The sequence below is a fragment of the Branchiostoma lanceolatum genome, chromosome 12 (assembly GCF_035083965.1).
Source record: "Branchiostoma lanceolatum isolate klBraLanc5 chromosome 12, klBraLanc5.hap2, whole genome shotgun sequence".
NCBI lineage: Eukaryota > Metazoa > Chordata > Leptocardii > Amphioxiformes > Branchiostomatidae > Branchiostoma > Branchiostoma lanceolatum.
In genome coordinates this window covers 1874200-1886220 of record NC_089733.1, presented here as the reverse complement: position 1 = coordinate 1886220, position 12021 = coordinate 1874200, and the positions used below count along the sequence as shown (strand labels likewise).

Here is a 12021-nt window from a genome sequence, read left to right as displayed (position 1 = left end):
AACGATTTCCCTCCTTTTCCATCAATGAAGCAGGCAGGCACGCTTTAACGTCTGCCATCATATTGGCGTCCCTATTTGCATTTCAGTGGCTCTTAGCTCAAGCAGCTAAAACATTTTTCTGTTTCTTCCCCAATTTTTAACTAATAGGATGTTATTCTCTACTTGGAGTTGTAGTCATTCAATAATTTTGTTGTGTGGGTTGGAGAATCGCTCCAACTATGATGCATTGACATACAATAGGGACGCCAACATATGGCGGCAGACATTTTGTTACCTGTGGGGGAAAGATTTTGTAACTACTGTATGTCAAAAGCGGTGGAAGACGAAATACATTTTATCTCAAACTGCCCCTTCAATGATCGGGAAAGAAAAGAGCTTTTTAAAGAAGCCTCCGAAACTTACCACAATTTCCAAACGTTTACTGACGAATATAAAACTAGAACCTTGTTAACCTCCCAAAACCAACTCATTTAAAAAAAAAGTGGGACACTTCGTCTTCCAGTGCTTCCAAAAAAGAAGTCAAACCCAAAAAGCGTAGATTGTATTCCGTAGTAGTTTTTTTTAGAATAGCCATGAGTTCTACTAGTCAACATTGTTAACTCGCACTATATATATCTGTACAGTATACCCTTGCTACGCATTGTTACCTTCGCCGAGAAGGTTATGCAGAGGGTTGCGTTTGTTTGTCTGTCTGTAGTGGACCGGCATAACTCAAGAATGCCTGGATGGATTGTTTTGATATTTGGTATGTTGGTAGGTTTTGATGAGACCTGAAAACGATTAGATTTTAAGCCCCCTAGCGGCTTCTTACGGTACTGCAGCGGAACTTCCTGTTTTGATATCTCGTGTTCTGGACATGCTATGGAATTGATTTTTGAGCGGTACATAGATCTTTGGACAGAGAGTAAGTGGTACGGGTTTGGGCCTCCTAGCAGCTTTTTTGGAACGGCAGGAGCAGGTTTTGCGTCTGACTTTGAAAGGGAATAACTCAAGAAGGGCTTGATGGATGGTAATGATTTTTGGTAAGTAGATAGCTTGTTTCATGTTGCAATTAGCCCTCGGGCAAGAACTTGCAAATAAAATTATTATTACTATTAAAGCAGTGACATCATGTAGATGATGTTTCCACCTTTTTTTGATGCTACACTCATTGCAAATCAGAACAAAAATAGGTGAGCCAGGTTTGATCCGATCAAAGTTAATTTTCATTATGTACATAAAGTACTTTAAATTTTAAAAAATACAAGCAATGACTTTTAATTCAAACAAATACAAGCAATATTCCTTGGAGGAAGTCATGGCTACATTTTACCTGTGCGCTGAGCTCAGAGCAGGTTCGTGGACAGGAGTTCCCACAGTCCTCTGCAGAGACCCACGAGCTCGTGTAAGGGCACTCCCCTGTGCAGGGGGAACACAGGGCATGTTAAATGGAGAGACATCTAGAGAGTCATTGGTGCAGAGCAGCGAAATTCTGCGTGTACACTAACGTTACTTGCAATTGATTCTGCCTGTGTAATAGTTCATTCCACAAGGTCTCTTACACAGGCTACACATTGGTTCACCGACATTCCAATGTACAAGTTAAGCACTAAATGATGTTAGGCTTGTTAAGAAGCAATTTTTTTCAGAAAAGAAACCAAAAAAAATCGAATTTTTTTTCTTCTGACAAACAATAATTGTCTGTGCTAGTACCTTTACCATCTTCAATACACTAGCATGACACGGCCACCATCTGAATGTTGTGATATTTAGAACTAGCACACTGTGAGAAAAGGGATCCCTGTGCCTCACCTGGGCTGCATGGTTCATCACACTCCTTGCTCTGTACGCGGGTGTTGCCCTCACAGTCGGCGCCGTCGTACTGCGGGGCGGGGTTGTTGCACGTACGGAACCGGTACTGAGAACCGTCCACACACGGGTCTTCACAACCAGACCACGGGCCCCACGGCGACCACTCACCATCAACTAGGCAAGGAAAAATGTCCAAACTTGTGGTTTGATCTGCAGTAACTGAAAAGCTATGGTCTCATTGGTCATAATGAAATATTAAGGAAATATGCTATTCCTTTAATTCATAATCATTACACAAGGGAAATGTGATGTATTCTTAGTAATTTGCAGAATAAACCCCTTATTCATTTGGTTAAGTTGATATCAATCAAATATATAATAGCAAAGTGAACAGCATTGCTGACAAGTATGAGGATTCAAAACAAAATTGTTAACTAAATTGTCAGGATCAAATGGAAAAACGGTGCGTATTTCCATGTAAATTTCTATTTGTTGTACCAATTAGATGTAGACCTTACTTACTTGGGCACCTGTATGTTCCACAGTTCTGGATCTGACTATCCTGTCCTTCACAGAAGTCTCCGTACCCGGCCGGGGCGGGGTTATTACACTCACGATGTCTGCAAACAAACACAATCAAACAAACACTTCAAATTACAGATCAGATACAATAATTCACAAATTGGACTATTTAGCCAGAGACAATGAAGGTGGATGTTAACTATGCTTTAAACACTGTTGATTAAAGCAAGAGAAATTCCAGTCTATCGTTATTTCTTGAAGTATGTAATGCCATTGAAAAGACATGTTGCAACAATTAATGTGCCAACAAATACCGTATTAACAATATCTATAATCTCGTATCACATCATCCAATATTGTGGATGTACTGTATCAATGTAACAACGTAATGTTGACCTTATTTGGTATGGCACACTGCCGTCCTCAGCGATGCAGGTTGCTGTGCAGGTAGACCATGCTGTCCATGGACTCCACTCACCGTGAACTGCAACAACAACGCAGTCAATATCACTCTAGTTGAAGCCACTCTATTGGCAAGTACAATGCAGCTTTCAACATCTTCAAAAACTCACAGTATTAGAGGACAATAATATTTCAACACATCTATATTGAAGATAGAAGACATTGTACACTAAGTCCTACACATATCAGTACCAACATGACTAGTATCATGCTGTATCTATCACAAAGTAACAACAAGCAGTTCCATCTAACTTTCTTCCTAACTTCCTAACCCCGTAACCAATACAAATTTGGTGGCAAATGGGTACCCTAGAATGCTAAGCATGTTATCTAAATATGACAAATTTGCTTAAAAGAGTTTTACTTTGCTTACATCACTTGAACTAGATCTTAAGACCTGGTGTGTTATGCCGAATGGCGGTTATACCGGGTATTTAGATACAGACACAGATACAGGACATTAACAGTATAAGGATATCAACATTCTTTGACACAGTTTCATCTTAATGTTCATTCAAATTCTCATGAAATGAACATTACTCTTACCGGAGCAGTTGGCCATCTCACAGACAAGTTGGGAATTTTCACAGGTGCTAGGAAAAAGGGTAAATAATAATCACATGTCTATAGTCATAATAGTATCCATGCACTAACGGGCTAATGTACATACATGCAAGTTTGTGATTTGAAAGTTAGGACATAGAGCTTTGTATGGAGCATTAAGTATAGATATGCAATCAGATAACATAGGAATAAGTTGCAACAAATCGTGGATTTTCTTCTTGGATAACCTTTTTTGAGTTCTGGTTCTTTACACACAACCATACAATGGCAGGTAAACACCATGCGGTTGTGTGAAAAGAACTTGCAATTGTCAATAATTAACTTGTCAACAATAAAATCTATTCACGGACTTATATAAATTCAAATTTTTTTCTTGGATCGCTCACCAGTTTTCACACTCGTTCTTGACTATAGTCACGCCTGGTTGCAGTTCCTCAACTTCACCTATAGGCAATTGGAACTCGTAAATCATAGAAAGGTAGAAAAATCTCTCTACGATACATCCTACATGCTATGGACTTATTCTCATTGCCTCTGTGCCTTCATGCTTTGAAACAAACTTTAGTTTGAAAACTTAACTTTGTTATTTTATGAATTGTATAGAATTGTTTTATTGAAATGCCTATTTCATTGAAATGCCTATTTATCGCCTTTGACGATATAGCGTAGTCAATGTGGTATTATTTTAAAGGAAAATATCCAAGCTTCTCAATGATAAAACAATTCTAATCATTGCGAAACAATGGACAAATGATGAAGGGAAAGTCAGCCATGTATTTTTCGCAACCTAATAACATAAGCCCTGATGCTCAAATCATGAATGTACGGTCATAAACTATCATCATAAAGTGCACTAAATACGCTTTCCAATTATATTAAATACAATGAAATCGATATAGTATTTACTGAAATATAGTCGACCGACATTTTCAAAGTTATTGTATTAAGATTAAATAAACTTTTTTTCTGTCGTGATAGATATGGTCTACATGTACTTGGCCATATTACAGAAATTACGACGGTGCTTTTCCCCTGCCCTCCCGTTTGAGCAGAATCATGTAGCTAGGTTAAAGTAGTTGGGTTGCCGCACAATTGTGCTCATATTCTTTTGCGTTGAATAAAAAGGACATTCTTTACTGTTGATTGATTTATGACTCTTTATTTGAACTGTTAAAGCTTTTAGGCATTTTGTATAGTTTCCAATTTCCTTTACCGTTGATGTTGACAGTGCAGCGACATTCTGCGTACGAGACGCAAATGTCATCCTGCAGCACGGAGCCGTCTGGGCAGTAGCAGCCAGGAATACAGTCCTCCTCACACAGAACGCCCTCCTGTAGGTCCAGGCATGTCCTGGGGCAGTTTCCACACTCCTTCCACACCTTATCATCCAAACACTCCTCTGTAGGGGACACAAAGCTTGTTGTTTCTCTGCATCGTACACATATGCCAGATAAACCCAAATGCCTGCACTTTTAGCAAAGTAGTGTTGTCGTAGTATCAGCATACATTATGATATTCAGGCCATATTATCTTATTTCGGCCTTGGTTATCAAAAATTTTGAAGTAAAAAGTTAGAAGGAAAAAATTTTGTGAGTAAAACTTGGCAATAGATTCACTCCGGGACCCCGACTTTGAGTGCACCAGAGTGCAAACTTTCTCCTCAAACTGTTTTCATGTTTCAGTTAATCACTATCAAACCCGATAACCAGCGAATCAAATTGGTGTGGCCTAAGTGAATCTGTTAAACACTGTACCCTGGCAGTCCTGAAGGTTGCAGGAGATTGTTTCGGTGCTGTTGCCGGGGCAATTGGATGTGACTGGGGTGTCCTCGTACCGGACACAACTCCTGGTCCGGATCCTCTCTCCACCGTCACATGTGGCCGTACAGGCAGACCATGGAGCCCACTCACCCCAATGAGCTGGTGTACCTACAATACGATATGCCCGGAAATTATCAATATACAGTAGTACAATACAGGATTTACATGAATGGTATTATTCATTCTCTCACTCTTCGTGCAAATCAAATCAAATTTAATCGAATCTAGTTTTAGCTAATACCATAAGCCTGGCAGGTAACTATGATGTCACATGATAATTATTACACGGCTCACCTGGGCAGGTAGCTACGAAACAGTCCTTTGTGTCCAGAGTGTTGCCTTCGCATGGCAGTCCACCATTGCTGGCAGATGGGTTACTTCCAGACCTGTACATAATGAAAACATCAACGACTTATTGCTAACTACATGACTTAATCATACTTCTGAGTAGATGAAACGTACGGCTGTTCCAAAACACAACATGATGCAAATTGTCGTTGAATTAAAGCTGTAGATTATTCGTAAAGACAATAAAAACAGTTTAAACTCCATTCAGAATAAAAACAGTTATGAAGAACGGAAAAATGACATTCGTTAAAGAAAGACCGAACACCTGTATCTCTGCTGAATGCCAGCTCCACACGTCTTGTCACACGGAGTCCAGATGCTCCAAAGAGACCAGCCGCAGTCGACTATGGGAAACATTTGTCAATTTTAGTCAGTCAAACAAACAAACAAACAAACAAACAAACAAAGTCACTCATTCACATCACCTATAAAAACATGTACATAGTATTTGTAATATACATGTCTGTTTGCAAAATTACCCACTAACTTACATTCTTATTGGTATGGTTGACAAGGTACCTGGCGATATTTCACATCATATTACATTTACTACAATAACTGCTACATGTTTATCAACAACAACAAATAGTCGCACTATTCGATTAGGGTTCCATTTCAGACCTTTGAGAATTATTTGATCAACATTCAATGTTAACTTATGTTTGGGTTAGTACAGGCTACATGTATTTGAAATGGCACATTCTAAAAAGACATAACACAAAGTTGTTTGACATGCCACTGTCAAGTATGTGGTCGAGTAATGTGATGTCAATGACATTGCAATATTCAAGAGCCTATAAATTGCCAATACATATTTAGCACTTAATACATACCAGCACATTCTTCATCAGAGCAGGTCATATATCCATTCTCACAAACACTGTTGGTAGAAAAACATAGCTGAATGTGAAACCAAAAACATTATAATACTAGTATACAATTACCATGATTAAACTAGCCCACTAATATCCTTCTGAAACCTTATGCTGTACCTTGAAATCGTACATTTTCCTGTTTTTTTTTCTATTTCTAAGGTTAAAAATATTGTAGCATTATCTATTTCCAGGTGTACATAATTTAAAACCATGTTATCCCTGTCTCATCTGTGGAAAAAAGGCCGTTGTTCATTTGATAATGATACTTTTACAGTTCAGGGCTCAAAATACCACATGTTTAATGCGGGTTAATTCAAGTAAAGTTGGAGATGTGTGCAATTCCTGATGACTACACTACAAGCACCTAACCTACAAGGCGATGTTTTATGTGAATAGGTGTTTTTTTATTTTTTTATTTTGTTTCCTATACTGACTGTACCGCCTTGAAAATGCTGATTGGACAATGGAAATGGCTTGAAATTGTTATAATTTCAGAACGTTTCTTTGACATCAGAGTAGTGCAGAAAGTTTCCTGGCGTATTGAGCCCTGCAGTTTGATGACAATGGATGACTACATATCAGCGTTTAATTATTTGTCAATGATATTTTTGTTGCCAATGTAAGTCAGAACAAAGTTATATTACCATGTGTTGCAGTCACTGGTGATGTTTTGGCCTGGTTCGTACTCCTGTCCGTTGTAGAGACATTTGCACTCCGCCGCAGCCACACACTCTCCATTCTGACTGTACGTTCCCTCGGCACAGTAACAACCTGCAAGGGAAAGTGCAAAGGCAACGTGACCTCGGCCCAGTTTAGCACAATTGCTAATCTTTCACTGGTTGTTACAGGAATGACAGACGGAGAATACATTGATGTGTTTCGGATGTCAATGATGACGTCAATGGCGTCTTAGATGGGGCCGCAGCCCGATTGCAGAGGGCACACGACGGGCACACGACAGGTCAGGTCTCCTTTCCGTCCTGTCTTCATTTATGTACAGGATACATAAAAGTTAAACATCATTGTACGGGGAAATTTCCTCAGCTGTTTTTAAATGGAATATAATGAACAATGGACCACAACCACCAAGAGATTCTAGTCAACTTCATAACTAAAGGACCATTGAGGTTACAAAACTTGCCAATTAGGACTTGTTAGGCTGACATTTCAAATTATATCTTTGTAAATCTCTCATTGCATTTCCGTGTGTTTTTATTGTGAAACTTGTCAGTAAGCCAAATTCAGAGTGCGATGTTCTTAGGTGGAGAAGTTAAAGATATCTAAAATTTGATCAGGGCCAAAATGGACTAACATTACTTTTCTGTTGACTCTTAATATAAGACAATGGCTGTTGTATGGGTAAATGCGATCATGACTGAAATTAAACTACAAAGTCAGTCTAGGACTAGCACTCGGAAGGCAGAAGGAGGACTGAAAAGGAACGTTAAAAGCTTTTAAGCTGTTAAAACACACCTTCTTGACACGTCAGCTGGCAAGTCATCTCGTTGCTGAGACCTTGGCAGCTTCTCGAGCAGGGGTCAAAACCGGCAAGACAGTCCTCAGTTGTCACTGCCTCCTTCTCAAGACAATCTGCAAGCAGGATAAAAGGTGACTCTCAATTTCAAACATGGTAAAGATATTGCTTTAAATTGATATGTCTTGTTTTTTCGTCATGGCCAATGAAATTTGACAAAGAATTCGGAAAATACAGTTTCTGCCATACCAATGTTTCTTTCATTTCATATAAAATGTAACATCTAAAATGCCGCTCTCGTAATTCCCTTTACTACCTTAAGACAGCTGCATTCAAAAAACCTTAATTAAGGCGTCCTTCTCCAGAATGTATTGAACACATTATTACCACAGGCATAATGATGCTGCGTAATACATCTGGGTGTTTGGGTGCCGTACGAAATCATGATAATTGACTTATGCAGGATTAATACTATGATTAAATTCGGCAGAATTGAATAATGCACGGTATTCTTACCAGGCCCACACGGCTCATCGATGCACAGGTCGGTCTCGTGGTAAGAACCATTGCAGACGTTGCCTCCGTTCTTTGGTGGTGGATCAGTACAATTTCTATGTTCAAAGGTAAGGCACATGTCAAGCTTTTTAAATCTTACAATGACAAATCATTGCTTTTTATCTCAAACATTTAAAACTTGATAAGAATAGAACACGGAAACAGAGAGTTGGTTGAAAACCTAGAATCTGACTAAATAAACGATATGAACCAATGTGCAGAGTTTGCATGTCGATATCTTAGCTTAAGTGGACCCAACCCCTGAAATCTTCGTCAGCGAAGCCAAGAAGAATCTTAGCTTAGTACTAATCATTCAAGTCCAAGAACCAAAATGTTGAATTGTTCTGGCATTTGGCTCTATTGCAATGTTAACAGCCTTCTAATGTTTGTCTGCTTTCTTATTGCTTCATGATATAGATGGCTGTTTTGCTGGATATGCCAGTGGGTAATGCTAGTCTAAACAGTCGCACGAAATTACATTGGGCTGGATTCCCTCGCTGGACATTATGATGTGTATGCTTTTGAAATTTGTTTTGTCACGAATATTGTATTTTTGCAACATTTTTACAGACTTTTCCAAGGCTATTGACAGAATTCCGGGGATAAAGCAACATATGTGGTTTCAACTCTTCCATCACGCAACCATGAAATGGCAAAGACTGTCCAGTTCGAGTAGTCTATGACTATTACCTATATCTGTGGATGATGCCAAAATCGCAGGCCGCGTCACAGTCGCTCCATGGGGTCCACTGAGACCAGCCGCCGTCAACTATTAATCATTAAAAACACTGTCAGCCCATGAAAACCTCTTCTCATAGCAGAGACCGATTCTGATCTAATTTCCTGCCACCTACAATGTAATACTTTCGCAAAGTAAACAGGAATTCTTCCAAAGTGCCAGAGAAAATAATTTCAGGTTTCAGTTTGTGCTCGGGTTTCCTGTACATCTGCAAATGCTAAAACACAACCACATAGTTAACGTTATCGAAAAATAAACTTCTTGGCAAATGATACGAGACAGTATTTGAGCAAAGCATAAATGATAAGTAGCTAGTACAACAGATACAGTGAAACGTTTGCCTTACTTGGACAAGCAGAAGCGAAGCAGTTTTTGCTTTCCGTGAAGGGTCCGGAGCACTCCGCGCCACCTGTCTGCGCCGGCTGTGCGATGCCGCGGTTTCTGGTGGCCACGCCCTGGCCACAAGTCAGAGAGCAATCACTCCAGCTTCCCCACTGCCCGTGGATGCAGTCAACTGTATGACACAAGCATGTTCATAACTATCAAAATCAAAATAGGATGAAGAGGAAACAAAACAGCGGTGTTGGGCGTCGGCGTTAAATGTGACTACTTAAAGTCCTATATCAAGTTAACAATAAAGTAACAAATACAAACGATTGAGACAGCTTTCGATACGTTTGGTGGATTCTTTTATGTGCTCGGGGAATGGCTCTCCTCAAACACGGGGCCTCTCACTTAACGTCCTATATGAGGGACGTCCCTAACCAGAGCTAGGTACTCATTTTCCCCTGAGTGAAGTGAGGAACTTCGTATAAAGTGCATTTCCCAATGGTACAACATCAACGGGACAAGTCAAGAGAACGAGGATTCGAACTCATGACCTCTGAGTTCTGGGCCAAACACCCTGACATTACTCCACCGTGACACCACTGTGTGCTGGTTATTATTAGTATAGTCAAAATGGAAGTTTGTGCAGGTATTTCTGATTAGTATTCTGCATTAATTTGGTACATGCACTGCACATAAAGTATTTGTAGCTGTATCTTTATAGCCGGTATAACCGTCCTTTGGCGTAACCCACCAGCTTCGCAGGCCGCGTCGCGTAGCTGTTGGTTATATTACACATATTATCAATCATTATGCAAAATCTTGACATTTCCTTCTGTCTTCAAGAGACATCCGATGTAGATCTGTTTTCATTTTGATGACAATAGCCAACCTGTCGTAGTTGTTCGTGCCGGATCTGGCAGCTTGGTTCTGCACCCTTTTCAGGTTATCTTTGTCTTCCTTGGTACGCAGACCCCATACTGTTGCATCATATTCAAAGTTTAGTCATACTAGTGACGTGTACGCAAGTGATTTTATATTTGCTGGGCATGCCCACAACTTGAATCTGATCACTCCAGTGAAGGTACACAAAAAGTAGATTTATACAAATATATATTTGCAGGCCTGCTTACCGCAGTTGTCTTCGTCTGAGCCGTCGGTACAGTCGGCCGTGCCGTCACACACTTGGCTGCTACTCAAACACTCCCCTGACACGCAGGTGAACTGAGTGTCCGCACAGGGAGACGGAGGTGGTGTTGTCGGGATGTACAGAGGTGTTGTAGCCCCGGGAGTTGTAGACAGTCCACCTGCCTGTGTGGCTACAGCAGTGCAAATGTAAGATCTTGTCTTTCAGTCTTACTTAGGTTAGAATGGTAGAAAGAGTACAAGAGAAATAGGGTAATTCTGACTATATTGATTCCCCAACATCTATGCCGATACATGAATCTGGCCCTCAACTCTTTATTGTAATGTTGTTCTTAGTATTGTTTAAACCCCGAGAGCAAAAGAATTAGATTGGAGTGGTACATGTATTATCTTAAGACACATCAGACCTTTTATGCTAATTAAATGCATTTCATCAAGTTGCAGCTTTTCAAATTAATGGTCTGTACATAATGATAAAATACTTTTAAAAACTGTCAAATGTTAGCCATTTGGTTGACATGTCTTTACTATAAAGCATCAAGCTATATGCACGTGTATGCACAAAAGCTTACAGTAAACAGCGATAAATGGATCTTCAAAGAAGACAACTAAAAATGCAGAAAAAACAACAACAATAGCCTACCTCCAGATTCCGGACTTGATGTCGAGTACACCAGGGTGTACATATTATAATCTGCACAAGTAGTGGTGAATGTTGGAAGCGTGGTAAACACAGTTGTAAACTCAGATGTGGCTGTCGAAAAGACAGGTGTTGTCATCAGGGTGGTGACTCCAGAGCTGGCGGTGGTTGTTGTGGTTGTAAATCTTTGGATCGTTGTAGTACCAAGTAAGGTCGTAGTGGTGCTGGGCGCAGCAGTGGTTGTCACAACAGGGGTAGTGGTGGTACCTGGTGTAGCCGTGGTCGTCACTCCAGGGGTGGCACCAACTCCAGGGGTAGTGGTGGTACCTGGTGTAGCCGTGGTCGTCACTCCGGGTGTGGCACCAACTCCAGGGGTAGTGGTGGTACCTGGTGTAGCCGTGGTCGTCACTCCGGGTGTGGCACCAACTCCAGGGGTAGTGGTGGTACCTGGTGTAGCCGTGGTCGTCACTCCAGGTGTGGCACCAACTCCAGGGGTAGTGGTGGTACCTGGTGTAGCCGTGGTCGTCACTCCAGGTGTGGCACCAACTCCAGGGGTAGTGGTGGTACCTGGTGTAGCCGTGGTCGTCACTCCAGGTGTGGCACCAACTCCAGGGGTAGTGGTGGTACCTGGTGTAGCCGTGGTCGTCACTCCAGGTGTGGCACCAACTCCAGGGGTAGTGGTGGTACCTGGTGTAGCCGTGGTCGTCACTCCAGGTGTGGCACCAACTCCAGGGGTAGTGGTGGTACCTGGTGTAGCC

The 12021-nt window shown here is 40.9% G+C and overlaps 1 protein-coding gene across 1 annotated transcript in view; it reads right to left on the bottom strand.

The window, feature by feature from the left end:
- Positions 1 to 11786, bottom strand: part of LOC136445884 (SCO-spondin-like) — a 54869-nt gene extending 43083 nt beyond the window's left edge. Inside the window, exons 1-18 of the mRNA XM_066444100.1 lie at positions 11267 to 11786; positions 10611 to 10796; positions 9497 to 9664; positions 9102 to 9180; positions 8373 to 8467; positions 7856 to 7972; positions 7027 to 7153; positions 6341 to 6387; positions 5773 to 5851; positions 5454 to 5545; positions 5094 to 5267; positions 4553 to 4738; positions 3726 to 3783; positions 3322 to 3368; positions 2710 to 2797; positions 2314 to 2411; positions 1792 to 1965; positions 1313 to 1398 (exon numbers count right to left, since the gene is read on the bottom strand). Coding sequence (XP_066300197.1) covers positions 1313 to 1398; positions 1792 to 1965; positions 2314 to 2411; positions 2710 to 2797; positions 3322 to 3368; positions 3726 to 3783; positions 4553 to 4738; positions 5094 to 5267; positions 5454 to 5545; positions 5773 to 5851; positions 6341 to 6387; positions 7027 to 7153; positions 7856 to 7972; positions 8373 to 8467; positions 9102 to 9180; positions 9497 to 9664; positions 10611 to 10796; positions 11267 to 11402 — 2037 coding nt within the window. The 5' untranslated portion in view covers positions 11403 to 11786. The remainder of the gene's footprint in view (positions 1 to 1312; positions 1399 to 1791; positions 1966 to 2313; positions 2412 to 2709; positions 2798 to 3321; positions 3369 to 3725; positions 3784 to 4552; positions 4739 to 5093; positions 5268 to 5453; positions 5546 to 5772; positions 5852 to 6340; positions 6388 to 7026; positions 7154 to 7855; positions 7973 to 8372; positions 8468 to 9101; positions 9181 to 9496; positions 9665 to 10610; positions 10797 to 11266) is intronic.
- Between the last annotated feature and the right edge of the window lie 235 nt (positions 11787 to 12021).